At 45.3% G+C, this 25,442-nt stretch overlaps 1 protein-coding gene across 4 annotated transcripts; it reads left to right on the top strand.

The window, feature by feature from the left end:
- The first annotated feature begins 2,784 nt into the window (after positions 1–2,784).
- On the top strand, positions 2,785–18,056 carry LOC310742421 (C-type lectin domain family 4 member F-like). Of its 4 annotated transcripts, none has more exons than XM_083571921.1 (7): positions 2,785–2,915; positions 4,834–4,971; positions 7,138–7,245; positions 9,240–9,326; positions 14,150–14,310; positions 16,702–16,805; positions 17,517–18,056. In XM_083571921.1, the coding sequence occupies exons 2-7, from the start codon at positions 4,836–4,838 to the stop codon at positions 17,680–17,682; spliced, it is 762 nt and encodes a 253-aa protein (XP_083428047.1). In that variant the 5' UTR covers positions 2,785–2,915; positions 4,834–4,835; the 3' UTR covers positions 17,683–18,056. The 4 variants fall into 4 exon arrangements, with proteins under 4 accessions (XP_083428047.1, XP_083428045.1, XP_083428048.1 ...); XM_083571919.1 differs by having other exon boundaries at positions 14,147–14,310; XM_083571920.1 differs by lacking the exon at positions 2,785–2,915 and adding an exon at positions 2,922–3,130 and having other exon boundaries at positions 14,147–14,310.
- The last annotated feature ends 7,386 nt before the right edge of the window (positions 18,057–25,442 follow it).

Below are 25,442 nucleotides of genomic sequence, written 5' to 3'. Positions count from 1 at the left end.
GTCTGCAAATAACAACACCCTGAAGGTCCCAGGCCTCAGAGAGGTTAGGCTGGCCTCAACTAGAGCCAGGGCCTTCTCGGCTGCGGCTCCAATCTGGTGGAACGCTCTGTCACAAGAGACTAGGGCCCTGCGGGACCTGACATCTTTCCGCAGGGCCTGCAAGACAGAGTTGTTCTACCAGGCCTTTGGTCAGGGCGCAGCCTGACTCCCTCCTCTGGCAACCTGCACAGAGTTTTGCTTAATGGTTGCCATTAACTTGATTTTAATTAACTTTTATAATGAAATATTTTTATAATGTGGGTTTATCTGATTGTTTGATTATTTGATTGTTGTTAGCCGCCCTGAGCCCGGCTTCGGCTGGGGAGGGCGGGATATAAATAAAATTTATTATTATTATTATTATTACAAACACAACAAAATTAGTCATAAACAATAAAAAATACACTAACAGAACACAACCAATAATAATAAGGTCTAAAATGAAGATACAAAAATTAAGTGCCGCCTGTCTCAGAGGACAATGGAGGAGTGTGCCTTTGGGGGGTGAAGTCAAACCGTTGGAGCGTTACAGCTGTGGCCATAGAGATCAATATAGGAGAGACATGTTTTGTTGCAGCTGGGGCAGATGAAGGCCTCCGGCTGTGGTGCTGCAGATGTACCATGGTGTTTCTTCTCTCTGTGTTTCTCCCAGCAGTCATTTGTTCTCTGATCACTGCACAGCTGACCATTGAGACACAATGATCTCTCCTACTGGTGGAGGCAAACCATGGTGCTCATATCTTATGCCAATCAGGTTGAGCTTATAACTCGTAACTGCTGCCTCCTGTGTTGTTTTTGATGTGTTTGCAGCACCCAAGTGACCTCTCTGGAGCCCAAGCCTGGGCAGTTTGTCTGGAGGTCCTGGGCGGCCGAGACGACAAGGCCTCCCTCTCGGCCTCGCTGATGGGGGTCCAAAGGAAAGCAGAGCAATTAATCTGGCTCCACCTTGGCTGCAGGAATTGCTGGAATGAGGCGTTCAAAGCGCCGTCCAATTGCTGTAGAGACTCCACTCCAGGTTTGTGTTGGGTTTACTCCTTCGTCTTTTCTTCTCATGACGATGTCCTGCAAGGCACGTATTAATATTGATATTAATATCAATAATACCAACAGCTCCCTCCCCCAACAGAACCTGCTAAATGGTTCCCTAACCCAAGAGGTGCATTTGATAGAGCTTTAAAAGAACGTGTGGCTCTCCAGCTGTTGCTGAACTGCAGCTTCCATCAACCCTGATTTTTGGCCATGATGGCTGGGGGTGGTGGGATTGATAGCCCTCCAATATTTGGAAAGGCATAGCCCCCATCCGTGTCCCAAATCTGCTCCACTTCCCCGTGGGGAGGAGTTGCGGTGGACCGCATGACCACCCACTCCCCTCTGGGGGCGGGGGACTTAGTCCCCCGTTGCCTGGGGGATCCCGGCCATGTCAGAGCCTGGCCAGCCAATCCACTGGCCAGGGGTGTGTGGCCGGGACCATTTAACCAGAGGCGTGAACTGGAAGGCTTCCTCTTTGGCTCGCTTCTTCTGTCCATAGGGACAGATGTAAGGTTCTGCACTTAGGCAGGAAGAACCTGCTTCACAAATATAAGATGGAGGACACCTGACTTGCCAGTAGTGCATGTGAAAAGGTTCTAGGTGTCTTAGTAGACTATAAGCTTAACGTAAGTCAACAGTGTGATGCTGCAGCAAAAAAGGAGCCAATGCTATTCTAGGCAGCATCAACAGAAGTCTAGTATCCCAATCAAGGGAAGTAATTATTATTGAGGAGAAGTGCGTGGAACAGGTCTCGGTGTTTCGATTTCTGGGAATGGAGTTGAGAGATGACCTAACCTGGGGAGAAAACAGCAAAGACCTGATGAAGAGAGCACAGCAGAGGTGATATTTTCTGAGAATCCTCCGGAAAAACAATCTCTCAAAGGACCTACTGATGGCATTTTACCATTGTACTGTGGAGAGTGTATTAACTTGTGTGGTTTGGGAGCTGCACGGTCAGGGGAAAAACAATGCTGTCCAGGGTTGTAAAGACTGCGGAAAGAGTAATTGGGTGCACTCTTCCCACCTTGGTCAAATCTATGCTTCCAGGTGTCACAAGAAAGCTGCAGAGATAGTGCAGGATAGTGCGCACTCTGGAAATGATCTCTTTCAGCTTCTGCCTTCTGGAAGAAGGTCCAGGGTTATAAAGACTAGGACTAGACGCCTGAGAAACAGTTTCTATCCAAATGCGATTTGGTTTTAAATGCAGTGTAAGGAGTCTCTATGGGAGTATATTGTATTTTAAAATGGGGTATCAGAGTTTTTAGGGGGTTAACCAGGTTGGGATAGCAGGGATAGCAGTCTTGTTGGTTTTTGAATGTCTTATTTGGATATTTTCAATTTCGTTGTTCTGTATGGGACAATGACAATAAAGATTATCGTATTGTATTGTATCGTAATAGTCCCACTCTATTTTGCCTTTGTGAGACCACACCTGGAATACTGTGTCCAGTTCTGGGTGCCACAATTTAAGAAGGATGTTGGCAAGCTGGAACATGTGCAGAGGAGGGCAACCAAATTGACCAAGGGTCTGGAAACCAAGCCTGGTGAGGAACAGTTGAGGGAGTCGGGTATGTTTTGGCTGGAAAAGAAGAGACAGAGAAGAGAAACTTGCTGGTATCTACACCCACAATGGGTGAGGATCCTCTTGCCCTGCTTTGTTTGACACGGGATGCCAAGGTCTGCAGCCTCACCCCCCTCAGTGACATCACAATGCATTTTACCTTTCAGCTACAGGTGTGCTTGTGATTGTGTATGGTGGAAGAGGAGAGCAGGCAGCCAATCAGCAAGCAGCTGGACTCACACAGCTGCTGCTTGCACTATGTTGGGAAGATAGGAAAGTGAGAAAGGTAGGTGGGGAAAGGTGAAATAGGCCTCGCCAAAGACTCATGAGAAAACTTAGAAGTCATGAACTGAGAGGAGACTTCCTCTTGTGGACCAGGAATTGGTTAAGTAGCATAAAGTAGAGAGGGGGAAGAAATGACCTGCTCCCCGAATGGAGAAATGGAGAAAGTGGAGGCCCCAAAGGATCAGTGTTGGGATCTATGCTTTTAAACGATCTAGAGTAAGCAGTGAGGTGTATGAAGCATGTTGATGTCAACCAATTGTTCGGGGGCAATTACAACAAAAAGACACTGTGACGTGCTCCAAACAGACCTCTCCCATTCGAGTGAATGGTGGTAAAATGGCAAATGTAATTCAGTGAAAGCAGGTTGATAGACACTGGGGTCAAAACCCCTTAGTTTCACATATGTGCTGTGAAAAAGACAAATTCCATACTAGGGATCGTTAGGAAAGGAAGTGAAAACAAAACTGCCAGGACTCAGGAGGATCATAATGTCATTATACAAATCTATGATGTGAAAGCACTTAAGAGTACTGGGCACAGTTCTGGCCGCCACACCTTAATAATAATAATAATAATAATAATAATAATAATAATAATAATTTATTATTTATACCCTGTCCATCTGGCTGAGTTTCCCCAGCCACTCTGGGCGGCTTCCAATCAAGTGTTAAAAACAATACAGCATTAAATATTAAAAACTTCCCTAAACACCTAAAAGGTGTTGTAGGGTTGGAAAAGGCTCAGAAAAGGGCGACCCAAAATGAGTAAAGGCTGCAGCATTTGGGACTTTCTAATTTAGAGAAAAGGTGATTGAGTTGTGACGTGATAGAAGTTCATAACATTTTGCATGGCATGGAGAAAGTGGATAGAAAAAAGTTTTCCAACTCGCTCTCTCATAATGCTAAAACTCCTGGGCATTTTATTTTTTTAAAAAATATGTACTGCCCTTCATTGAAGGATCTCAGAGTGGTTCATGGAATAAAATACAAGATGAAACACAATAAAGAATTAAAGCAAAACAACAACACAACAATCGCCCCTTCTCACAGATAAATTTAAAAGGCTGAAGAATATTATTATTATTATATTATTATTATTATTATATTTGCATTACAATGCAAGAAAAAAACAAAACAAAACCTGAAAATAATTACATATTACATATTCTATTACATTTTTAAAAATTCAGTTATTGTCAGACTTCCCTTCCTCTCAATACATGGTTCCTTTTAACTTCCACTTCCTCTCATGTCTTCTTAGTTTCCCCAGTCTTTCTCTGCTCTTCCCATTAACTCTAGTTCTAACTTACACTGCTGAAAATATTACCATCCTGCTAGGCTAATTGTCTGCTTATAATATTTCTTCATATAATCAGTAGATAGTGTCCAGACCTTGTGGGCATTCAATGAAGCTAAATGTTTGAAGATTAAAAGGAAGTTCTTCTTCACACAGTGCATAGCTAAACTATGGAACTCCCTGCCACAGCAGGCAGTGATGGCCACAGTGATGACTTGAAAAGAGGATCAGAGAAATTCATGGAAGAGAGGGCTATTGATGGCCAGGGGCGTCACAAGGGAGGTGCAGGGAGTGCGGTTGACCCCGGGTGTCATGCTGGGGTGTGTATGTGACAAAATCCCCTGGGCGGACTGGCGTGGTGGTGCTCACACCCCTGGCGGGTGGATTTTCACAATCGTCACGAAAATCTGCTCACTGATTGCGCAAATACGCCCAGCGTGTGGTACTGGCTGCCAGAGATGCACCTCCCGGAGGCCGCGTGCATGCCCTGGGATGTAGAACTTTGCGGGTGCCTGGGCACCCATGGCTCTGCATAGATGGCGCCTATGTGTTCGAGGCTTGATGGTGAGCTTGTCTCTTGAGCTAGTCTCTTCGTGGGTGTTTCCTTCTGCTTGTCTCTCTAGCCATGGCCCCAAAGAAACCTGCAGCGCCGGAAAAGCCAGAGGAGCCACCAAAACCACCTCCCGGGAAGCTCAAATGGACATTCTATTCCACCTTTGGAACCATCTGCGTTATCAGCTTCTTCACTATGCTTGTTCTCTGTAAGTCTAGCTCGAGCTGCTGTTGTGCAACCTCTGTTGAATAAGCTGCGCTGCCTGCTTTCTCTTGCCACGCACTAGAATAACCGCAGGAGGATTAAACAAACCAACCTGCGTTTGGCACGCACAAAAACCGTGGACCAGTTTGCCTGAGGCATTGCTTCACTCTGTACATGCCGACACCAGTTTACTTCCATCTTCATAACTTGCACGTTTCCAAATGCCACACGGTGCCCCTTCTGCACTTCTAAGAAGCCACTCGTTTAGTGTGGTGGCACCTGAACTTTGGAAATCCTTGCCTATTAATATTAGGCAGGTACCATCTTCTTTGAGGGATGCGGGTGGCGCTGTGGGTTAAACCACAGAGCCTAGGGCTTGCCAATCAGAAGGTCGTGGTTCGAATCCCCGTGACGGGGTGAGCTCCCGTTGCTCGGTCCCAGCTCCTGCCAACCTAGCAGTTCGAAAGCATGTCAAAGTGCAAGTAGATAAATAGGTACCACTCTGGCGAGAAGGTAAATGGCGTTTCCGTGCACTGCTCTGGTTCACCAGAAGCGGCTTAGTCATGCTGGCCACGACCCGGAAGCTGTACGCCAGCTCCCTTGGCCAATAAAGTGAGATGAGCGCCACAACCCCAGAGTCGTCCACAACTGGACCTAATGGTCAGGGGTCCCTTTACCTTTACCATCTTCTTTGAGACACCTGGCAAAAACACAGTGGCGTAGTGTGGGGTGGAGAGAGGTGACATGGCCCCGGGTGCAGAATTCTGAGGGGGCGCAACCTGGCTCCCTCACCAAGGCTGTGTGACTGTTGCCTTCTGGAGCCATGGGGAGGTGAGCTGCACCTAGGCCAGGTCTTTGGGGCTGTGAAGGTGCCTTCTTCTCCTCATGGCTGGTGAATGGACACCTGTCCCTGGGTGGAACTTCCACTGGCCGGAGCCCAGACTTTTCCCAGCTTGTGCCAGTCTTTCCGTAGGGCCTCCATCTTAGCATGTGTCCTTGGGGAGGCAAGTACCTTGCAGTGGGAGCATAGTGGTGAGGGAACTGTGTGTATATTGCTTTTGATCGTTGCTTTATTCATCAAACCTTTTATTGGCATCACATACAACATCCAAAACAAATCAGTACAGAATTACCACTTCCCCAGTGGCACAAAACATTTGCTAAAACAAAGGAGGCAGAGCAGTCTATCGTCACATCTCTTGGTCTCCAGGGAGATCAGACGTCTGCAGTGTATTTCGACGACAAAAAACCAAATAGAGATATTTAGCCACTAACTTGGTGAGCTCCTGATCATTCCTCAGTAATAGAAAATGTATGACCTCTGACTCTGGTTTCCATTTGGGGATACAGAGTTGATCTAGAAATTGCTGACGGAGATCAGCATATAGTTTACAATTGAGAACCATATGTGTGAGGGTTTCCACCAGGTGGTCTTCACCTGGGCAAGTTCTTTCTCCTTCCACCCTGCCTGAGAACCTTTCCCAAAGGAGGTTTGATGGATTTGAATTAAACCTGGCCAGCAAAAATGCCCTTCTTTCTTGAGGGTTAAGCAGAGGTTCAAGGTAATTGTGGTTAGTTTTATGTGCCCAAGAAAGTTGGAAATAAAGAGGGGGACATGTGTTCTCTGCTGCTACTGTTAGTTCTTGGCGTTCAGTATCCCACAACCTAGTTTTTATTATAGCCTTGGCAGATGGTAGGGACATCGATCACAAAAGTTCCACTGACAACCCAAGTTGCTGTACCTCCTTGCTAAACTGTTGTAGCCCTGGGGAAAGAAAGGGGTCTGACAAAACTTTGCTGAGGAGAGGATATTTATCTGATGTAAGGCAGATGTTTAACCAGCATAGAAGAAATCTCAACCAGGCGACAGTCTCTACCTTGTGTTGACCTCCCTCCAGACACAAGGCTGCATAGGGTACACAGCGTGAGACAGTAAAAATCTTGAAGAGGAAAACTGCCTGCACTTGTTCTACCAACTGGGTAAACCCTGGCAGCCAGACTGGAATACCATAGAGCTTTATTGAGATTGCTTCATTCTTATTTTTTATAAGCCAGCCTGAACATTTTGTCATGGGAATTTTGTCATAATAATGTACAGACATTATTAGTAAGTAAGCAGATATTAGGCAGCTGGAAATCTAAGCACCCTCCCATGTTTCAACAACTTTAGATATCAGGTTGATCACAGATTCCGAAAACCCGCTTCTATTACCAATGAAAAAACTGAGGATCAATATGGCAGATGGGCTCAGGAATCCGAAGATCGCTCACACGTCTCGTAAGTGGAACAGAAAGACTGGTTAATTTCTCATTGGTTTAAAAATAGCTGCCCACTTTTAAAATCTCAGAAGAAAGAAAGTAAAATGGAAGAATCTTCTGAAGGTGGAGAGGATGTAATCTTAAAGGCACAATCCTCCACATGTGCTGAGACTGTCTGCTGCTTAAAGGTTTCAGGATCCAATTTTTTTCATTGTCATCCTTAAGGGGCAACATCTTGTACCCGATCCCATGTTAGCCCTGCTTTCAAAAGAAAACAATATCAATGCAAGTGTCAAACATAAAGAGTTAGTCTTTTTTCTTATGACAGCAGTGAGACAAGTTGCTTCCAGCTGAGGGGAAAAACACCCTCTCCCACCACAGAAACTTGCAACCAGTATGTGTGAAATAGAACAGTTATGGAATGCCAAACTCACCATCAGAGGGTGATAAAAGGAATAACATAGAAGGATAGGTTTGGCTCCCTATGGTCTCAGTTTATATTGTTTAGTAACAATCAGTCACAGAAGCCACTAGGGAGAAATTATCCTAACCCTTAAAATTGAAGTGCACGATGTGGATTTAATAGAATAGAATAGGATAGAATAGAATTTATTATTTATAACCTGCCCATCTGGCTGGGTTTCCCCAGCCACTCTGGGCGGCTTCCAACAAAGTATTAAAATACAGTGGTCTAAAAAATGTATATATATATATAAAATACAGTGGTCTGTTACACATTAAAAGCTTCCCTTAACAGGGCTGCCTTCAGATGTCTTCTAAAAGTCTGGTAGTTGTTCTTCTCTTTGACATCTGGTGGGTGGGCTTTCCACAGGGCAGGCGCCACCACCGAGAAGGCCCTCTGCCTGGATCCCTGTAACTTGACTTCTCGCAATGAGGGAGCCACCAGAAGGCCCTCGGCGCTGGACCTCAGCGTCTGGGCAGAACGATGGGGGTGGAGACGCTCCTTCAGGTATACCGTATTTTTCGCCCTATAGGACGCACCGGCCCATAGGACGCACCTAGTTTTTTTTTTGGGGGGGGGAATAAAGGAAAAAAAATTATTCCCCTCCCGCGCTCTGGCCAGCAGGCTGCTATCCACAGCCTAGGGAGCCCTGCGGGAACTCCTGCGGGCTCCCCAGGCTTGCTGATAGCTTCCTGAAGCCTGGAGAGCGAGAGGGGTCGGTGCGCACCGACCCCTCTCTCTCTCCAAGCTTCAGCGAAAGCCTGCATTCGCCCCATAGGACGCACACAGATTTCCCCTTCATTTTTGGAGGGGGAAAAGTGCGTCCTATAGGGCGAAAAATACGGTAATCAGTAATATAAAAGATTTCCCATGGTGACATGTGGGTCAAGGCTTAGCACCTGCATTCATCCTGGAAGGCAGCACTTTATGCTTGGTAATTGTTTAAATATTGTTTATAAAACATTCTATAAAGTTTGTAATTTAAAGAAGAAAAGAACAACTTGCTTGCTCCCCTTATCTAATATTCATTCTGGCTTCTTTCATAATTTTCTTGCTGTTTTCTTGCTGTTGCAGACATTGCTTTCAGCACTTAATGGTTCAGGTAGGTAGCCGTGTTGGTCTGACGCAGTCGAAATAAAGATTTTTATTAAAAAAATTGTCCAGGAGCACCTTAGAGACAAACTAAGTTTGTTCTGGATATAAGCTTTCGTGTGCATGCACTGAAGTGTACCTGAAGAAGTGTGCATGCACACGAAAGCTTATACCCAGAACAAACTTAGTTTGTCTCTAAGGTGCTACTGGACAATTTTTTAATTTTAGCACTTAATGGTTTTAGTTTTATGAGGAGGGGGGAAGGTTGTGCATTGTTGTTGTTTTTTCGGGGGGGCGGGGAATATGGTGTTTTGTTTTATACCTGACTTGTTGACTCCCTTGGGCACCCTACATTGTGAGATAGGAAGACAGGTTATTTAAATAAACTAGCAAATGCATCTATGTATATAGGTTGGTGATAGCAAAAAATAAACTCCTAACTCTAAGAATGTTTTTAGCCATAGCTTTAGCAGAAGAAGTGGCAAAGTTGCCAGCAAAAATAGAACAATCGGAAAAGACCTTCCAGGCACGGAAAGGGAAGTACAGTAAGTATCTAAATGTCTAAATACGGATGAATTGAAAAAGATGTTTACGATAACTTTTATTAAGAACCCAGAGGCCTTGCTTTTGGGAATTATGGGACTAGTGTTACCTAAATAATATAAAAATGTACTTATGTGTGCAACCACAGCCGCTTGAATGATATTTGCCCAAAGATGGAAAGAAGAAAATGTTCTGACTAAAGAGGAATAGAAACAGAAACTACTGGACTATGCAGAAATGGAAAAACTTTCTGGAAGAATAAGAAACCAAGATGACAAAGTTTTTTTTTAAATAAAGAATGGAAATAGTTTATTGAATATTTTACAAGATTATTGTAAACAGATCAAGACATTAGCAGGATTAATGTAAAAACGTGCAGTGAAATGAAACATACATTGGATATATTGGATAAATAATAAATAGGTTTAATTTGGAAATGCAGTAAAAATATCATAAACATAAGGAACCGCAGAAAGAGGGGGTGTCAAAATAGGACACATGTAATAAGTTGCTTTTTAAGGGATTTCGCTTTTGTTTGTTATAAAATGAAAATTATAATTTAACAAATAAATGTCTAAATCTGACACATCTTGAAAATACAAAGGCGAGCAAATATATGTGAGTTGAAGTTTGTCTGTCACACGCTCTGATTACAGCATGGGAAATTGGCAGTCCATTAACTGTCACCAAAATCAAAGAATACCTTAAATGAAAGTTAAATGCTGATAATCAGAGTTTACGGTGGGCTCGGGAACCAAACTCTATTGGGAATTAATAACTAGAAGATTTGAAACAGCCCTGTATAGTCTTCAGTCCAGTTCACAGTGATATTTTCTCCCCCATGGGCCTTCTAAGATGCTCAGGAAAGGAACTGTTCCAAGGTCTCATCTGTTTATTTTTTGTTGCAGGGGTTTGTTTGTTTGCTTTGTGTGTCTGTCAATCTGAATTATGCCAAGTCTCTTCTGATACTTCGGGTGTTGCAGCCAGTGAGGTTAGAATATGACAAGAGGAGTTTGTTGAACGGGTCAGACATTGGCCTTACCTGGCCACATAAGTGTCCTTATCAGCATCCCAAAAGAATGGGCTATGCTGCCAGAGCTACAACTAAGTGATAGTGCCCCCCATTAATGGGTGGGTTCCCCCTCCCCAATTGTCAGGTGGAGAGAACAACAGGAGTGTAGTGTGTGTGACTGAGGAAAAAGCAGACTAGAAGCTAGAGATGCAGAAGAGGCAAGAGATTTTGCACTAGAATAATAGAACTGTAGAGCTGGAAGGGACCATCAGGGTCATCTAGTCAATGTAGGAATCTTTTGCCCAACGTGGGGCTCAAACCCACAACCCGGAGAGTAAGAGTCTCATGCTCTACAGGCTGAGCCGTCTTAGTACTAATGCTGCGAGCCCCTCAGCCTCGTGCTCAGGTTGTTGTTGTTTAGTCGTTTAGTCGTGTCCGACTCTTCGTGACCCCCTGGACCAGAGCACGCCAGGCACTCCTGTCTTCCACTGCCTCCCGCAGTTTGGTCAAACTCATGCTGGTAGCTTCGAGAACACTGTCCAACCATCTCGTCCTCTGTCGTCCCCTTCTCCTTGTGCCCTCCATCTTTCCCAACATCAGGGTCTTTTCCAGGGAGTCTTCTCTTCTCATAAGGTGGCCAAAGTCTTGGAGCCTCAGCTTCAGGATCTGTCCTTCCAGTGAGCACTCAGGGCTGATTTCCTTAAGAATGGAGAGGTTGGATCTTCTTGCAGTCCATGGGACTCTCAAGAGTCTCCTCCAGCACCAGAATTCAAAAGCATCAATTCTTCGGCGATCAGCCTTCTTTATGGTCCAGCTTTCACTTCCATACATCAGTACTGGGAAAACCATAGCTTTAACTACGGTACATGGACCTTTGTTGTATATATGTGTAAATAAAACTATATGCCATAAAGATAGAGCAGTCTCCCCTAACCTTCGTTTCAGGAGATCCAAACCCTGGGTAACCTCTCCTACTCTTTCACCCTTAAATGGCCCCTTACTCCCATCCACCCCATACTGCCCGTTTGTTTCATTCTTCCTTCCTGGTCCTTTCACTTTCACTTTGTCCTGTAGCAACTTCCCTCTCTTAGCTCATTTCTCTCTATCTCCCGTGGTACCTTGGTTTACAAACAGTCTGGTTTGCATACGTTTTGGATTACAAACACGTCAAACCCAGAAGTGCGTGTTAGTTTCTGTGTGTTGCCACTGTGCAGTGCTCTTGGAGTCACAAGACTCTGTTTTGCATTCCAAAGATTCCAGGCTGTTGGAATTATCACGGAAGACAGGAGACGGATGTGATGTTGCTGGTTTCCTGTTCCTTTGTTGTTCGGTTGCTCTCTGCTCTCACAGAGAGAGGATGTATTTTATTTTCTGTCTGCGTAGTTAGGAATAAAACGCTCTTTAGCCATGTAGCTTATGCTATCTTGGCTCCTTCCCTGTGCTGGATACTCTGCATAAAGGGGAAACATGCTTGAAGCCTCATCAAAGGCTCAAGTCGTTAATCACGTCGGAGGAGCTCGGGTGAACGCAAGTCCGACAGTGCGTGTCCCAGTTTGCAAACTTTTTTTTATTACAACCCATTTTTTTTTGGATTATGAACAATTTTTTTTGGGAGGCCCCATTAGCGAAAGCGCGCCTTGGGTTACAACCTGTTTTGGTTTACAAAAGGACATCCGGAAAGGATTATGGTTGTAAACCAAGGTACTACTGTATTAATACCACCAGCGCCTACTTTCAGCTCACTTTCTAATTTCCTTCAACACTTCCTCTGGCCTTTTCCCCTCCGATGAGGTAGACCTTCTTTCCATCCTTGAACGTCTCTGTCTCCCAGCCACCTTCACAGCGAGATAGGGAGCTGTTGGTGCTGGCTTGGTCCAGACTATGAGTGGAGCAGGTGAGTGAGGAGGCACTGGGCAGACTTTGGCAGAGAGGTCCACCTAAGAGTGGTCCAAGTTCTACTGGTGGGCCCCAGCCCACAGTTTGAGAAGCCTTGACCTAAGAACACCAGGGAGACATTCTTCACCAATCTCAGAATAGAATGGAAGAATAGAATTTATTATTTATACCCCGCCCATCTGGCTGGGTTTCCCCAGCCACTCTGGGCGGCTTCCAACAAAGTATTAAAATACAGTGGTCTGTTAAACATTAAAAACTTCCCTGAACAGGGCTGCCTTCAGATGTCTTCTAAAAGTCTGGTAGTTGTTCTTCTCTTTGACATCTGGTGGGGGGGTGTTCCACAGGGTGGGTGCCACCACCAAGAAGGCCCTCTGCCTGGTTCCCTGTAACTTGGCTTCTCGCAGTGAGGGAACCGCCAGAAGTCCCTCGGCGCTGGACCTCAGTGTCCGGTCTGAACGATGGGGGTGGAGATGCTCCTTCAGGTATACTGGGCCTTTGAGGCCATTTAGGGCTTTCAAGGTCAGCACCAACACTTTGAATTGTACTCGGAAACGTACTGGGAGCCAGTGTAATAATAATAATAATAATAATAATAATAATAATAATAATAATAATAATAATAATTTTTTATTTATACCCCGCCCTCCCCAGCTAAGGCCAGGCTCAGAGCGGCTCAGAGTGTAGGTATTTCAAGACCGGTGTTATGTGGTCTCAGCAGCCGCTCCCAGTCACCAGTCTAACTGCCACATTCTGGATTAGTTGTAGTTTCTGGGTCACCTTCAAAGGTAGCCCCACATAGAGCGCATTGCAGTAGTCCAAGCAGGAGATAACTAGAGCATGCACCACTCTGGTGAGACAGTCTGCAGGCAGGTAGGGTCTCATCCTGCGTGCCAGGTGAAGCTGGGAGACAGCCGCCCTGGACACAGAATTGACCTGCGACTCCATGGACAGCTGTGAGTCCAGAATGACTCCCAGGCTGCGCACCTGGTCCTTCAGGGGCACAGTTACCCCATTCAGGACCAGGGAGTCCTCTACACCTGCCCGCCTCCTGTCCCCCCAAAACAGTACTTCTGTCTTGTCAGGATTCAACCTCAATCTCAGGATTCAACTTCAACCTCAGCACCCTTCCTGGCCTACAGAACCTCTTCCAATGCAGAGGGTTCCATTATCCACCCTAACCTCAAATATGGTGATGATAAACAGCCCTGAAGTGCTTATCAAAAACTACTCACTTGATCCTTTGCAATGGAAACACTATTGATATAATGTTTATTCTCACTGGGGTTCTTTCCTTCCTCCAAGAAGCTCAGAACAGCATGCATTAGATCCCCCATTTTGTCCCTGCAACAATCCCATGAAGTACAGAAAGGAATATGAGAATAACCTCAGGTAACCCAGAATGCCTAAGGCCTGAGCAGGGATGTCAACCCCTTGCTCAAATATTTTTTTATTTGTTTTTAAACCCAAACAAAAATACAATAACCACGAAACACTTATCTAGTAGCCTATCTCACTGGGTCTGTTTTATCCATGGACTGAGAGGAGATATGATAGACACCTTCAAATATCTGAAGGTCTGACACATGGAAGAGGGAGCATGCTCTGGAGGGTAGGACTTGAACCCAGGGCTTCAAGTTACAAAAAAGGAGATCCTGGCTAAACATGAGGAAGAACTTTCTGACAGTAAGAGCTGTTAGAAAGTGGAACAGTCTCCCTTGGGTGGTGGTGGACTCTCCTTCCTTTGAGGTTTCAAAGCAGAGGTTGACTGGCCATCGGTCATGGATTATTTAGCATTGCAGGGGGTTGGACTAGATGACCCTGGGGGTCCCTTCCAACTCTACAATTCTATGATTCTATGAATGAATCAACTCAATTCAATGCCTGCTATTTCAAAAGCCTTTCTTTTCCTCCCAGAAGACCTCTTCAAGAAAGGTAAACCGAAGACTGCTGGTGGCTGGGATTTTTTTGGGAAGAGTTTCTACTACATTTCTAATGAGGAAAAGACCTGGCATGATGCCGAGAGCTTCTGCCTGACTAGAGACTCCCACTTGGCCTCCATCCTAAGTGACGAAGAGCAGGTCTTATATGTTTCTTCCCCCCCCTCCTCACCCCTTGATATTTGGGATTCAAAGTGTATTGTTCCGTCCACCTCTGTTCTTCTTCCTTTCACATGCAAATATTTCATGACCCACAAAGTGCAACTCCTTGCATTATCTGTGCTTTATTTATGATGCTTGAATGCTAACTCATAATGTAAAGCTCACTTTATATTCCAGTTATTTTTTACTTGATGGAAGACATGGAACTAGTGCTTTTCCCCCCTAAAAAATGTTTAGGGTTATTCTCATTTTCCTACTCGTATTGAATACTGCCCCTCAATGAGGCCAAACTTTGATTCATCATCATCATCATCAAACCTTTATTGCATTAGCATACAGCCATAGCAGGATAAGACAAAAATGCTAGAGAGAAGCAACCTAACAAGATTCAAACGATATTACTGGCATTGTGACATTTAAATTACCCTAAAACAATAATGTAAAAATTTAGTTGCCAGCGCCGGGAATCTAAAACTTTGATTCACAAAATGTTTAGGGGTATGCGTAACCCCCAGAAAAAAGTACTGCACAAAACTATTAAAAAAAGAAATGTATCTATATAAATACAATACACCACACACACTCCAGAAGCCCAGAAACAAAACAGAACACCCCCAGAGGTTAAAAAACAGAGGCCCAGATTCAGCAGTGTCATGTGCCTGGTTGGCACCTTGGGTGAGCAGGCACAGGGGCGTAGGAATTGGGGGAGGTGGGGGCGGTCTGCCAAAATCCCCCATGGGCAGATTGCCGCAGCACTGATCGCACCCCCCAGCGGATCGCCCAGCTCCTGGGTGCATCACATGTGTGCCACTCCGGGTGCCCGAGCGGCTAGCTCTGCCGCTGGGCAGGCAAGCACCCCAGGGCAATACCTTGAGCTTCCTGTTCTGGGTGCATGTATGTTACATCTTCCTCACACAGCCCTAGAACATCGCAAAGCGGCAACAAGCATGCTGCCCTGCCAGGCCCGTGCCGCTTTGCGATGCTCTAGGGCTGTGTGAGGAAGATGTAACACACATGCACCCAGAACAGGAAGGTCAAGGTATTTCACATCTGGCAACCAAGGAGCCCCTTTGGTTACGGATAGTAGAGGAGTAGTTGAGTCTTAAAAGTCTAAAATGTGTATACAGTGGTACCTCTGGTTGCAAATGGGATCTGTTCCGGAGGCCCGTTTGCAACATGAGCAGAACGCAACCCATGTCTGCACGTCTGCACGTGCGCGGGTCGTGATTCGCCGCTTCTGCGCCTGAGCGTGACGTCATTTTGCACGTCTGTGCATGTGCGAGTGGCAAAACCCAGAAGTAACCCTTTCTGGTACTTCCGGGTCACCGCAGGATGCAACCCTAAAACGCGCAACCTGAAGCAAATGTAACATGAGGTATGACTGTACTCGATTTTGACCAAACTCAGTCTCCCAGAGCAAAACATACATCAGGAGGCTTACTTTGGTCCAAATCGTTTTTACACCTCCAGAGTTAACGCTAAATACATTGCTTCTGGTAGATGAGTCCCCCAAGCCACCATTTCTCCAATGAAAATAGGGACGACCCGTTCCATAAAGAAAATTTTCCTATTCATACCCCTCCCATCTGACTGAGTTTCCCCAGCCACTCTGGGCAGCTTCCAACATATATAAGGTAAAGGTACCCCTGACCATTAGGTCCAGTTGCCGACGACTCTGGGGTTGCGGTTCTTGGAGAACTGCAAATGGATGACAGTGAGGTAGCAGATGGTGGTGGTGACAGAATTAATGCAGTATCTGTGCAGTGGCTTTCAAATTGTGTCCTCGAGAACCTGAGTTCCATGGCAGCTTAAGACGGGACCTTCAGTTGGAAGATGAAAAAGAGGCTTTTGTGAAATTCACTTCTCCACCACTACTGAAATTTCTTGCAGTGAGTCACCACAAGAAAATGTCAGGGAAATTCTCTAGCATGTTCCCACTTAACGTAGGGTGAAATTAAACAGGTTCCTGGCAAGAAAGGTTGAGGTGATTCCTGAAGTGTGTTATTTATGCAATTCAGATTGCTTTGCCAATATACACAATACTGTATTGGCCCAAATATAAGCCTCAAGCAAAAATAACCCGCACATTTAAAATTCATGGAGGGGGAATAAAAGACAGTACCCAAATATTAGCAGCTCCTTTAAAATTCACTCACACCTGTTCCGTTCTACTGCATGTCTGTTTCAGCAGCGATATCGTAAAAGCCAATTTTAGTAAGGTCGCAAATTTAAGCCGTACTTTAACTTTTCATGGTCAGAATTTGAGAAGGGGGGAGGAAGTGCAACTTATATTCAGACCAATAGGGTACTTATGCTTCAGTAGCTGAGTTTGGGCATTTTGTCATGCGAGGTTGTTCCTTCCTCCTGCAGAACTACCTCACCTCTCAGCTCAGTGATCCTACCTGGATTGGCCTTACAGATGAAAACGAGGAAGGCAACTGGAAATGGACAGATGGCTCCAGAACTAAAGCACAGTGAGTCTTCAAAAGTTTGCTCAAGTTCAAAAGTGCTGCAGGACCCTCATTCTTCTGCTTTGGTAGACCTAGCTTCTCTCTGTCTCTCCAGTTTAATGGCCTAGGACCCTCGTACCTACGGGACCGCCTCTCCCTGTATGCCCTACGGAGGACCTTAAGGTCCATAAATAGCAACACCCTAGAGGTCCCAGGCCCTAAGGAAGTCAGATTAGCCTCAACCAGGGCCAGGGCCTTTTCAGCACTGGCTCCAGCCTGGTGGAACGCTCTGTCTCATGAGACCAGGGCCCTGCAGGATCTGATTTCTTTCCGCAGGGCCTGTAGGACAGAGTTGTTCCACCTGGCCTTTGGCTTGGAATCAACTTGATCCCCTCCCCCTCTTTCCTTTTTCCTTTCTCCTTCTGTGATGGAACTTCTATTTGGGGACTTCCCTGGCCTTTTTCTGGCCCACGTAGGACCAGCCTTGGTGAAGACTTGATGTTTTCATCCCCCCAAAAGTTTTTGATTTGAGTTTCTATTGAAATGAGGCTGCATTTTACTGTTGTATTTTAATCTTGTTTTTAAGTTGTATCTTAATCAATTTTTTTATATCTGGTGTTAGCCGCCCTGAGCCTGGTCTTGGCTGGGGAGGCCGGGGTATAAATAATGATGATGATGATGATGATGATGATGATGATGATAATAATAATAAGTCTTTCCACCTTTTGCCCCCAGATATTGGTCTCTCGGCAACCCCAGCTACTCAGAGCATGATGGAGCGCTGGAGAAAGACTGCACATCCATTGTGCCGTCATCTGGCGGATATAACTGGAATAACGACTACTGCCACAAACTACATAAATGGGTGTGTAAGGAGAACATAGACATTGAAGAACCATAAAGTTGGGGAAAACTGGGCCAATACCTTACTGAAGGCAGAATGGTTTTCATTCCATTGTTCAACTCCAGGAGAAGTCGGCTTAGCCACAGAACGAACAGAAACATCCAATTCCACCCAAGCCTTGTTCTTTGTGCTCCGTGAAACAAAGAGAGTTTGAGAGGTTGTTTGCTATTATCAATTGGTTAGAGAGATTTGTGTCCCCGGTGATGGGTGCCTAGGAAGAGTTGCCATTTTCCTTCAGGGCAGAGTTGATAACGGCTGCTGTCTTATCAAGGCAGATCCTTGGGATGGGAATAGCTGCCCTTGGCAGAGCTCTTAAAGGAAGGAAACTCATGTCCTGAATTAAAGATGGCAGCTCTGTTGTGGTTAGCAAACAGGCCTTTTCATTTCTTTCATCGCGCCCGCCAGTTATCTCTTCCAAGAGAGGGGAGGACGTGAAATAGCCAAATTACAGCCTTCTGACAACTGCAGGATAGCCCGTGCCCAGAACCCATTTACCGTACCTCCTGCCACTGTTCCTGAAGAGGCATCAACGGGTTTAGAAAGGAAAGTGCATGGGGGAGAGTCTGTTCTGATTGTGACTTCCCTGATGCATGCATTAAAAGGAAGAAAGAAAAAAGATTTAAGACACCCAAAAAGTGCCCCAGTTAATAAAACAGCAGATAGCAGGCTTGTCTTAAGAATGGTGTTCCTTTATTTTTAACCATTGCATGCAGGTTGGCACGCCTATTTTAAGATAGGCTTGCTGTGACACACATGTGTAATAAATAGTGGAAATCAGACATTTTTTTCTGGGGGTACTCAAGGGTTCGCAGCACCAGCAAAACCTGCCCCCCCCAATTAAAAGTGTGGCCCTTACTGTAACAACTAAATCATAGAATCATAGAATCATAGAATCATAGAGTTGGAAGAGACCACAAGGGCCATCGAGTCCAACCCCCTGCCAAGCAGGAAACACCATCAGAGCACTCCTGACATATGGTTGTCAAGCCTCTGCTTAAAGACCTCCAAAGAAGGAGACTCCACCACACTCCTTGGCAGCAAATTCCACTGTCGAACAGCTCTTACTGTCAGGAAGTTCTTCCTAATGTTTAGGTGGAATCTTCTTTCTTGTAGTTTGGATCCATTGCTCCGTGTCCGCTTCTCTGGAGCAGCAGAAAACAACCTTTCTCCCTCCTCTATGTGACATCCTTTTATATATTTGAACATGGCTATCATATCACCCCTTAACCTCCTCTTCTCCAGGCTAAACATGCCCAGCTCCCTTAGCCGTTCCTCATAAGGCATCGTTTCCAGGCCTTTGACCATTTTGGTTGCCCTCCTCTGGACACGTTCCAGTTTGTCAATGTTTCTTTCTAAACTAAATGCTGAGTGCAGGCAGCTTCCCCCCCTTTTTCTTCCTAACTAAATGTTATTAGAGTTTATAAAGAGAAATACAAAACTTAATCTCAAATATCTTTTTTGTCCAACATTCATCCGAGAAAGATAAAAACATGGCAAAAAGGGAAAAAAAGAAGAGAAGAAGAAAAAAGAGACTGAAAAGAGTTTTTAAGAGGCAATAGAAAAAATACAGTTCAGAGATGAAAGAACTTCCAATTCTTCATCTGTCTGCTATAAATAAATACTAATCACTTCATCCACTCCGATATAACACTTAAAAAAACCACTTTCTATAAACATTATCTTCAATCCCCAGATCCAAATGTCATTATTTCATATTCTTTTTCACAAAAATAGTCTATGGGAGGTTTCCAGTATTTAGTCAATGTTAACAATGACCTTTTCCTGTCAATATTGTCATCTCAGCTGAGTCCGTTAATTTTAGCAACCATTCTTCCGTTTTGGTGTCAGGGAACTGCCATCAGCTCAGAGGTGAGAGGTGGAAGGGCAGTTGGGTTACAGGGAGCCTCCGAAGATCGTGAGAAGCAGCTCTTCTTCCGGGGAGGAAGGAAGCCCCGCTGTTAAGTTGTGGGTGAACATATCAGACGACACAGCGATTCTCCAAACAGCTCTTGTTTATTCACAGGCCAGGACAGAACTGAACTGAAGGGTTCAGCCAGCCTGCTTATATAGAGCTGCAGTACAACGTAACTGTAACAATTTTCTAAAACTGTCCAATCACTGAACGTCACTTTCGATCCCTTATTTGCATAACTATCTACAGTATCCCCCTGCTGGCCCAGGGTGAGAACTTCAGTACATAACACCCGCCTCCAGTGGGGAAAGGATGCAGGGCTTGGAAGATGCTAGAGAGAGCCACAACACGGAGCCTGAGCATAGCGGGGGGGGGGGCGGGGGGAGGCAGGTCCCCCTTTGCCCACGCCCTCTCTGTGCAGTCGGTTTACGCACAGAGAGGGGAGGCGTAGGATGGGGGTCATGAGACTGCTCTGCTGGGGAAAGTTTAAGGACCGCCCACTCCCAGATTCTGCTAGTGACTGAGCAGACATGGAATTGAGTCGTTCTGCACTGTGAATGCTTTTGCACCGATAATAAAGCCTTCAAAAGGCCAGTGGGGGGTCATGCCTGTTCGCTCTCGAGCAACCACACCGGCATACACCTAACAGTTGGTAATGAGGAAGCTTTCTATCTTTGTTCATATAATCGTCTCGGTCAAAGGAATGCTCTGGTAGAAATGTTATTCTTGCTTCAGGAATAGCTCCACTCCACCCCAATATGTAAATATGGGAAAATCAAATTAATCTACAAAACCTCTGATACATACATACATATATATATATATATATATATATATATATATATATATGTATGTATATATATATGTATATATATATTCCATATAACCCAAATAACAAAACAGAGCTTCACATAACTAAGACATAAAAACTAAGACATAAAAACTAACCCAAAACGAAGGCTGACGAGATGTTAGTTTCACAAGAAGAAATGCTAAAGCTGGTTGCCTGGATATTTGCCATGAGATACAAGACAGGTCAGTGGAGAGTACCGCTGAAATATACTCGGAGTCGAGTGTGGATTTCATGCTCTTTATTCAGCTCACAGTAGTGAGGAATGGAAGTTCCCCCAAAATATCTGCTTTATATACATTATTTAGACAATGGGCCGCACATGATTGGCTAATTCCGGGATTCTCCTGTAGGCCAATCAGGTTGCGGATTCACTTCCACCTGGAGCTGGATTGGGTGGCTCCTGCAGACCAATCATACTGCTGCATTGTTCTAGGACAGGGGTCTGCAACCTTTAAGACAAAAAGAGCCACTTGGACCCGTTTCCGAAGAAAAAAAAACTGGGAGCCGCAAAACTCGTCATTATAAAAATAACTTTTTTGTCACTTTTTTATTATTTCTTTGTTTGACCCCTCAGAATTACTCCTCCTCATAGAAATAAATGTTAAATTAACAAGTTACCTTTTTTGTGTGTGTGTGTTCTTCACTCCCCTTCAAAACAGTGACCAGCGTACATGCCCCCTTTCAATGCAGTGACCAGCGTACATGCCCCTTACAATGTAGCGGGCGGGCGGGAAGGTGACGTCGGGACGGTGCGTGACTAACGCATGCACCGCCCCCATGCGACGTCACAGCCAGTACAGCACCTGCCACAGTGGGGAGTGTCGGGGCGCACAATGCGCCTCCTCCCCTCGCTAGTATCCGCCCCGGAGCCGCGGCAAAGGTGTAAAAGAGCCACATGCGGCTCCGGAGCCGCGGGTTGCAGACCCCTGTTCTAGGACCAATCAGACTGCTGCATTCTGAATCCTATTGTTCTAGCACCAATCAGACTGCAGCATTTTGGATCCTATTCAGCTCAGTACATAACAACCGCCATAGGAATTGAAGAGAACACAAGGTGTGGCACACATGACTTAAAAGATATGCAGAAACTGTTACCAGAAAATAAGGGCCTGCTCTTCGATGGCCCAACTCCCCAAGTTCTCTATCAGTCAGAGATTAATGAGCTGAGGCAGAAATCCTGTGAAAGCAAGGCTGATTTTTATTATCTGTTGCAACAGAGTCCCCCCCTGCCCCCGCTGTGAAGAAAGACCCAGAGCCAAGAAAAAAACACTCTTTTAAAAGGTTTGCCTTTCCTCCTGGAGAAGGACATCCCCTTTTGCAAACGTCAGAAATGCGTCACACATAAAGTGGGGTTACAGTGGTTCAGGCGTTAGGAGTATAGCATCTAGATCAAGGGAAGTAATAGTGCCACTGTATTCTGCTCTGGTCAGACCTCACCTGGAGTACTGTGTCCAGTTCTGGGCACCACAGTTCAAGAAGGACACTGACAAACTGGAACGTGTCCAGAGGAGGGCAACCAAAATGGTCAAAGGCCTGGAAACGATGCCTTATGAGGAACGGCTAAGGGAGCTGGGCATGTTTAGCCTGGAGAAGAGGAGGTTAAGGGGTGATATGATAGCCATGTTCAAATATATAAAAGGATGTCACATAGAGGAGGGAGAAAGATTGTTTTCTGCTGCTCCAGAGAAGCGGACACGGAGCAATGGATCCAAACTACAAGAAAGAAGATTCCACCTAAACATTAGGAAGAACTTCCTGACAGTAAGAGCTGTTTGACAGTGGAATTTGCGGCCAAGGAGTGCGGTGGAGTCTCCTTCTTTGGAGGTCTTTAAGCAGAGGCTTGACAACCATATGTCAGGAGTGCTCTGATGGTGTTTCCTGCTTGGCAGGGGGTTGGACTCGATGGCCCTTGTGGTCTCTTCCAACTCTATGATTCTATGATTCTATGAATCATGGAGGATTTCCCACAATGCAAAGAGGCAAGAATACATTGTTCCACGGGGAAACTCAGTTCTTCCTTGTTTTCACAGGCTAGAGTGAAAGTATCTGGCATAAGTATACAGTGGTACCAAGCTTAATCCGTTCTGGAAGTCTGTTCCAAAATCAAAGCGTTCCAAAACCAAGGTGTTCTTTCCCATAGAAAGTAATGCAAAACAGATTAATCCATTCCAGACTTTTAAAAACAACTCCTAAAACAGCAATTTAACATGAATTTTACTATCTTAACGAGACCATTGATCCATAAAATGAAAGCAATAATCAATGTACTGGACTATAAAATAAATGAGACAGTATTGTAGATGATAAAAATAAAAATTATTATTATTTTCTTACCTGCACTGATGATAGTCATTGTTTGGATGGGGGGCTTTTATCCATTTCCACAGTCACACAATCAATCAATCAATCAATCAATCAATTAGCTGAACTGGGATCCACACAGTCACAAAAACAAATTAACTGAAAAAGCCTCAAAACAAAAAAGGCAAAATAGGTAGCAAAAACAAAAGAACCAAATATAAGCTCCAAATATCACCTCAGAACACTGCAATTGGAAATGGAAGGCTTGAATTACAATGGGGGGATGCAAATGAGCAGCGCAACAAGAAACACAGGGGGACGCAAATGAGCATATACTTCTGGGAGTGAGACCCCTTCCACCAACCCACTCGTCTCCACCCAAGATGGGACCATGTGATGAGCAAATGGGTATCTGAGTCTCTGTGTCCCCCCAGTCTCTCCTCTGCCCTGCAGCTGTCCCTTTGGCATCTGTGCTTCTGCCCCCCGCCCCGAGTTCTCAGTCCACCTTCTAACTGATCCTCCTCTCTCCCCTCCCACATTTTTGGTCCCTCTACCTCAGAGCATTTCCTATCTGAAGAAGGGTGAGTTCTACCACCACCAGACCAATGGGACACAGCACAATGCCCTCCACTGTTCTGAGAAAACCCTTAATTCTGATTTTATTTTATTCTTTGGTAGATTTACAAAAAGAAACACATACACCAATAAATACATTTTAGAAAGGGGCAAGATTGGACACTGAATTTATTTATTTTAAAAAAATCAAGACTCCTTGCACTCTGTCCTTTTTCCCTGCCCCCCACCCTTTGACAATATAGGCTCTTAGTCTCCCTTTCTGCTCAGAAGTTCTGTCTCCCTTCTGCTCTTCAGAAATACGCTATCCATGAGTTGCAGATGCAAGGTGTGGGCTTATCTCTGCATATTTTCTGCCTAGCCTTTCCTAACAACACCCTTAGCAAGAAGCAGAGAGGTCATGCAGACCCTCATAACAGCCAACTTAGAGAATGCTTATTTATTTTGCCAATTAAAAGACTGACTGGAATCAGCTAGAGGGTGATGACACCTGGGTAAGATCGGTGAGTTCCAAGGTAAAAACAACAGTTCCGTAGTTGGAACATCCAATTGAAAGTTAACTCGAAGGGCCCATAAGCTGTTCATGAGTTCAGATAACCAATCATATTATTAGGAAGGCCTGTGCACAAGGCCATCATTTATAGAGAATGTTATGAAGGTGCCTTGAATGTTGTATTCTAAGCCCAGCTTTTGGAGAAATCCTCTGGACCACTGAATAAAGTTTAATTATTTCCACGTTCTGTCTGTCTTCTTTTGGCTTGAAGAACCGGTGAAACCAAGATCCTCCTTTGTAGGGTAACAGTGTTCCACTCCTCCTTTCTCCCCACCTGGGGCGTGTTAGGATGCAGTTCTGTTCCACCTTAAAAGGAACAGGCATGACTGTTGTGTGTCACATGCTTGTTTACTTCCAGCACAGTTCTGCTGGGAACTTCCGTTTTGTATATTGCTTTTGCATCGCTGTTTTGCTGGACACGAAGGGAAGCAGACATGTTTTTTCCTTTGTTCCTGAACTATACTGAATAAATGCTGTAAATATGCTTACACATGACTCTGTCCGCCACTTCCGTTGTGGAGATTTATTCACTCTGCTAATTAGCGTGCTCAGTAGGTTCAGAAGGCTACTGAGGCTCGAGTCACTGATTGATTGATGCTGTTCCGTGACCTGGAGATCGCCCGGCTGCTGGCCGGTGACTGGAGCCAGCTGGGAGCCTGCCTGATGCCCCTGTCTCCCTGGCAGCATCCCAACAGGGCGGCCCTGCCCTCTGCCTGCCCTTCAGAACCAGCATGTCATGCAGTGCTGGGCCTCATTGGTGGCAGCCCCTCTCCTTCCCCGCCTGCTCTTCAGCCGCCGCTATGAGCTGCCCAAAGAGGAGGCTGGCAGCAGCAGCCATGGAGAGGTCATGGAGAGGCAATGGGATGTTGCCTTGCCTCCACCGCTTGAGACAAGTGCCTGCTCACCCTCCTCTCTGAGGTCAGTGTCAGCAGTACTGGCAGGGAAAATAGGGACATTCCAGGATCAAACCAGATGCCAGGACGGCTTTCGTAATTCCAGGGCTGTCCCTGGAAAACTGGGACACTTGGAGGGTATGAAATCTGAATCACTTTGTAGGTTACAAAGCTCTAGTACTGCAGAGCTGAAATACAAGATGAGAAATGCTGCAGCCCGTGGCTTCTTGGGCCTTGCTTTTTGCCCTGGTTTGTCTTAGTCCTCACCCAAAGTGTAGGAGGTGGTTCTTCAGTGGTAAGAGAAACACACCACGCCAATATTAATCTCGGTAGTGGCCTTCTCGGTGGTGGTGCCTGCACTGTGGAAAACTCTCCTATCATATGTCAAGGAAATAAGCAACTATCTGACTTTTAGAAGACACCTGAAGGCAGCCCTGTTTAAGGAAGTTTTTAATGTTTGATGCTTTATTGTATTTTTAATATTTTGTTGGGAGCCGCTCAGAGTGGCTGGAGAAACCCAGCCGGATGGGCAGGGTATAAATAATAACTTGGCTCAGAGCTGTCCAGCAAAAGCCAGCTGCGGACAGGACAGATTGGATAGTGCCCCTGTAGTCACCAAGAAGCCTTCCCATTATTCCTAAAAGTTTTGAAAGTATTCCTCTTTCAACACAC

This window comes from Podarcis filfolensis, assembly GCF_964270895.1.
Source record: "Podarcis filfolensis genome assembly, chromosome: 9".
Lineage (NCBI taxonomy): Eukaryota > Metazoa > Chordata > Lepidosauria > Squamata > Lacertidae > Podarcis > Podarcis filfolensis.
The sequence above is the reverse complement of the archived record's forward strand: the minus strand, read 5'-3'. Positions and strand labels throughout refer to the sequence as shown.

What these genes read in the sequence shown, in the direction of transcription:
- LOC310742421 (XM_083571919.1), top strand. Translation starts at nt 4,836, where the DNA reads ATGGCCCCAAAGAAACCTGCAGCGCCGGAAAAGCCAGAGGAGCCACCA. An exon ending in CTTCACTATGCTTGTTCTCT is followed by an intron (nt 4,972 to 7,137) that starts GTAAGTCTAGCT and finishes CAACAACTTTAG; the next exon opens with ATATCAGGTTGATCACAGAT. An exon ending in GAAGATCGCTCACACGTCTC is followed by an intron (nt 7,246 to 9,239) that starts GTAAGTGGAACA and finishes GAATGTTTTTAG; the next exon opens with CCATAGCTTTAGCAGAAGAA.